This window comes from Saccostrea echinata, unplaced genomic scaffold (assembly GCF_033153115.1).
Source record: "Saccostrea echinata isolate AGI-Se365-2 ecotype Australia unplaced genomic scaffold, CSIRO_AGI_Sech_v1 ptg000117l, whole genome shotgun sequence".
Classification (NCBI taxonomy): domain Eukaryota; kingdom Metazoa; phylum Mollusca; class Bivalvia; order Ostreida; family Ostreidae; genus Saccostrea; species Saccostrea echinata.
The window spans coordinates 351310-356227 of record NW_026889866.1 but is presented as its reverse complement, the minus strand read 5'-3'; the positions used below and the strand labels follow the sequence as shown (position 1 = coordinate 356227).

At 32.6% G+C, this 4918-nt stretch overlaps 1 protein-coding gene across 1 annotated transcript; it reads left to right on the top strand.

Moving 5' to 3' along the window:
• The first annotated feature begins 918 nt into the window (after positions 1–918).
• Positions 919–4584, top strand: LOC133177323 (uncharacterized). The gene is made up of 3 exons (XM_061312377.1): positions 919–983; positions 2805–2966; positions 4313–4584. Exons 1-3 carry the CDS (start codon positions 948–950, stop codon positions 4529–4531), a joined length of 417 nt encoding a protein of 138 aa, XP_061168361.1. The 5' UTR covers positions 919–947; the 3' UTR covers positions 4532–4584.
• The last annotated feature ends 334 nt before the right edge of the window (positions 4585–4918 follow it).

The following is a 4918-nucleotide window of genomic DNA, read 5'->3' as shown; positions in this document are numbered from 1 at the left end:
GTAATATTAGAATTTTCCATAATATACATGACATAGTGTAAATAAGAGTTATCTCCCTCATACTGTAAAAATAGATGGGTTGCTTGATCAAATTTGCACCTAGCTCACAGCAGGGTCAGTACTATATCTTACTACACTGTATATGAAAAAGTAGAGTGGATACCAAAGGAGCATTATGTGTCTTTTTAAACCTTCAGATATAGCACTATGCAAGATTATCAGCTTGTTTATCATTAGACAGTGCAGAAGTTACATTTTGAAGGTAACATGATGGTTGGAGCAAACCTAAAAAGCAATATTAGGTATGACAGAGACATAAGACCAGTATCAGGCCAATAAGTAATCTTTAAACTATACAGGAAAAGTACTGCAATCCCACAAAAATTTCTCATTGGAGATGTATATAGACATTCATAATCATAATATGCATTGTGTCAATGAAAGTGAAAAAATAAGCAATACTGTACGTGGGATAATTTCAGACCCTGCACCTTGAAGTCATATAAAGCAGAAATTTGGAGCCAAAACATTTCATACATGTAATAAAGCAATTAGTAAGACTGAATTTAATTTTTGTCAAGCATTATCTGTATCATGTGTATTTTTTCATAATATAGACATTTTCCATTATATAGTTATACATATATTATGAAAAATTGTAATGTAACATTTTATTTTATAGAAAACTGTAATATTACAGTTTTTTATAATGGACTGGACTGATCAAGGGTGACAATTTTGTGTAACAATTTCATTTAACCACCAGACTACATTACCCTAAGATAACAAGACAGAATACGTCTTATAAATTAAAACAAGAACACCCTGTTAATGTCTTTGTTCCCCTACAGGTCATAGTTCTGCAGAATCTCAGAGTCATTTTATGCTTCATTCATTCGCAGACCATATCAGAGAAAGACAATGCTTCGTGTCCCCCAAAGAAAAAGATGAAACCTGATGTAGCAGTTACAGCAATGGTACGTGTATGTCTGTCTTCAGAATAATTAACATTTTTGTTGAAGGGCATCATTATTAATGCGTGCATGGGTGTATATTTTTATTCATTTCTTAATTGTAAAGAAAAAAAAGGGGGACTCTTACAAAGCCATATCAGCCCTCACTCACTACATAAAACCCACACACTCATGAGTTGCATTGTTAAACATGCCTCAGAATTTACTATAATGTTGCAATTACTTGTAAGTTCATGACCCAAAATTCAGAGAGATTCCAATTATGTGTATAAAATTAAAAAGAAAAGTTTGGTTCTTCAGAATATTTATTAAACAAAGATACTGACAATATCAAGTAATATAGTTGAATCCCCATTTTTTAAAAGTTATGCCCCTTTGCTGCCATCTATGGGGGAAAACCCATATTATCCTCACATTAGCATTTGTGTTTTTGGGGTTTTAACTTTGCCATTTGGCTGGTAAAATTCTTTATATCTTGTAATATGATTGCACCAGGACGTGACTACCCATATATTTAAAGATAAAAAAAATAAAGTTACAGTGGATTTATTAGAGCATGCTCAAAAGATTGGTAGCATAAAAAAGGGAAACATAGTTTCTTTCGCAATTAAACTTTTGGTTGACCCTGCAAAGGGACATAACTTTTGCAGAGTGTGGATTTGACAATTCCTTTTACCATTTTATTACATAAAGACCTGGGGCTATTTTCTAATATTCAGTTAATAACCTATTTCTAATAAAAATTTTAGATTTACTATTCTCTTGTAAAAACCTGCCTTGTGGTACACTCTAAATGGCTCTCCATCTGTCTGTCTGGCTGTAAGCTTTGTCTGGAAAATTAATGCATTTAATCTTTCATTTCATTCTTGGTTCAAATTATTGCTACATTTTCACTTTTGGATGTTTTGACATACATCAAAACAAAATTATTAAATGCATTTCCATCCATGTCAATTACAGTGAAAGATGGAATTAAAGAAAAAAAAACAACAAAAATGGAGATATATTATTTTTATTATATAAATGATTTAATTTTTTCCACAATGTTGAGTTATTTGTAAAATTGTCAATGAGGTAAAACTACAGGCAGGATTTAGGTATTTCCAAATAAAATGTGTTGTCCCCTTTATTTTCATTAACTTTAAAGAAACAACATAATTATGCACCCGTTTTTTTATTACAGTAACTGTACTGGTTTGAAGGTAAAAGTATGATGTATATGTACCTCTGACAGTTAAAAGTGTCTAAAGATATACATTGTCAAGCTATGAATAATTACACAGTGCGTCATTTGATGTTTAAACTTTGATATTAGTGCACATTTTCTTTGGTTGAAGATTGGAGAAGACATATTGATTTTGTGACATGTGCAAAACAACAAGGAATTCTGCCCCTCCATCTTCCCCTTGTCACTGAAAGAAAGGGAAAATGAAAGATTTATTGATATTATACTTTCAAGTAAATTAGTTGAGTCTGATTCGTCGAGAAACATTTGTTAAAAAACACTATTACCCGCTGAATGATGAAGCCACGCCCTCCAGCATAGCAACAGTCAACATTGCTTGACTATGAGTGATATTCCAAAAAATAGTGACTGCGCAAAATTTATGCGCACAAGGTTCACTGTTATATGTATTTGTATAAAACATTCAGTATATAATAAATATTGCATGTAGGTGAGTGTAACATTGAAAATTTTCACCCCTCGAAAACCATTGTCAACCTCAGCTGCGCCTCGGTTGACAATGGTTTTCTTGGGGTGAAAATTTTCAATGTTACACTCACCTACATGCAATATTTATATAGTAATAAATTTTTGAAATTTGATAGTCAAGGGAAAGTGACACTACCTCCTCACAAAGTACAGCATCTTCAAGATGTAACATTGGTGATCATAACTTATGGGCACAACACATTGGAGATCTTTTGGTGTATCTGGATAAGTCATTTAGATATGATGGAGTACTTGGCATTACCATTGATAAAACATGGGTATGTAAAAGATTTTATACCATTGATTGTCAGATATCATTGTGACAGTCATTATACAACGGAGAAAGAGATTAGAAATTTGATATAATTAAATAGTCCAGTTCTGTTTTCCTTTGATTTTAGCTCACTTCAGCTGAAGACTCGTGTGAGGTTTACTGATCAAAAAGTGTCCGTTGTCTGTCTGCCATGTGTTGTCTCTTGTATGGTCTCTTAACTTTCTAATTTTAGACTTCTCCAGAACCATGGGGCTAATTTCAACTAAACTTGAAAAAAAGCATCTTTGGGTGATGGAGGTTGTAAGTTTGTTCACATGAAGGGCCACATCCTCTTTCAAGGAGAGATTATTAAGAATAAGTGAATAATTTAGTGGCATCTTTTAAAACCTTCTTCTCAAGAACCACTGGGCCAGAAAAGATGAAACTAATATGTGAAAGCTTCATTACATAGTGTAGATTCAAATTTGTTCAAAACAAGACTCCCAATAAGGCAGTTGTAGGATGGAGTTACAACTGGGGGTCAAAGTTATACATATACATCTATAGAAAATATCTTTTAATTAAAAATTTTCCTCTCAAAAAGAGAAAAGCCATATAGTTTAGATTCCACTTTGTTCAAATCGTGATCCGCAAGAGTACTGTGGGGCCACAACAGGGGATCAAAGTTGTACATAGGACAAGAAACCTTGTTGCCATGGCATTCTAGGGATATAACCAGGTTTGCCCGCTTTAAAATCCAACATGCTCACCAGTATGCTAGCGGAACCATCACTTCAAATTGATATAAAAAATTACAAATATCTAGTCCTAGAGTTTGGATTAATCAATTAAAAAAATTATATAATTAGAATTCTAATATTCTAATAAGAGTCTCTATTTACACTACTAATATTAAATTAAATTAAAAAGAAGTTGAAAATTTCAACTTTAAAAATTCACCTCCTTTGAGGACTGAAAGTATTAACTACACAATAAAAGGTTGTGACTGCACATCTACATGTAATGACCTAGCTACCATGTCATTGAGTTTCATATATATTTAGCCAATCTTAAGAAATGTCACTGACAAAATTTGATTTAAAAATCAGAAAAAAGTCAATAACATTGAACTAGTCTAAGAATTGAATTTTTTTTCAATTTATTTTTTTTTATTTATAGAGGTTGCATCATCAAGTTAATGTTTGTGATATCAACATATTTGTTGTATTACTTGGTCTACAGTATATGATTTTGTATTAAAACTACCTATAAATAATGTTAGGGTCATACTTGGGCATTGTTGCTCAGGTGAGCAGATGTGTCCAATGGACTTCATGTAATTATACTTTAATGTATATGATGTGTTTTCAGGTAAGATTTACATACCTTGAGGTTCCAAAAACAACCATGAAGAAAATTAAAGAATCACCAGCAAATAGACCTGGCTCTCTGAAGGTAGAGGAAGATGAACGTCCGTTATTTTTCTATAGTGAACCCTACAATTATCTGAGTCGTGAAGATAGAAAGATAATTTTCAAAGCACTTATGCTTATAAAGAAGATGCAGTCTGGTTATGAGAAGATACAATGAATTGAGGCAAACAAGTTATGCCTTGACAGGTCCTAATTTTAATTTGAGTGAACTGTATATGCTGAGTACAGTGGCTGCAACGTTATTGTTGACAAACCAATCGTGTAGAATCGTTCGTGTAACGTGCGAGATCGTGCGTGTATCAGACTCAATCGTTTGCGGTTTTTGTCGTGCGTGATCGTGCGTTAAGAAACGCATAAATTTCGTTTTGTAAGTTTTTATCGGAATGTTATTTGTTATACAAGCATTTCGCTTGTCTGTTTTTTTTTTCTTTTTTTCAATCCAAATAAAATAAATGAAGCGCGATTTACATAATTGAAAGCAGAACGAACTAATTATCGCTTGGAAATAAGCAATATAGTAAGTCGTACACTATTGTGTTCTCGT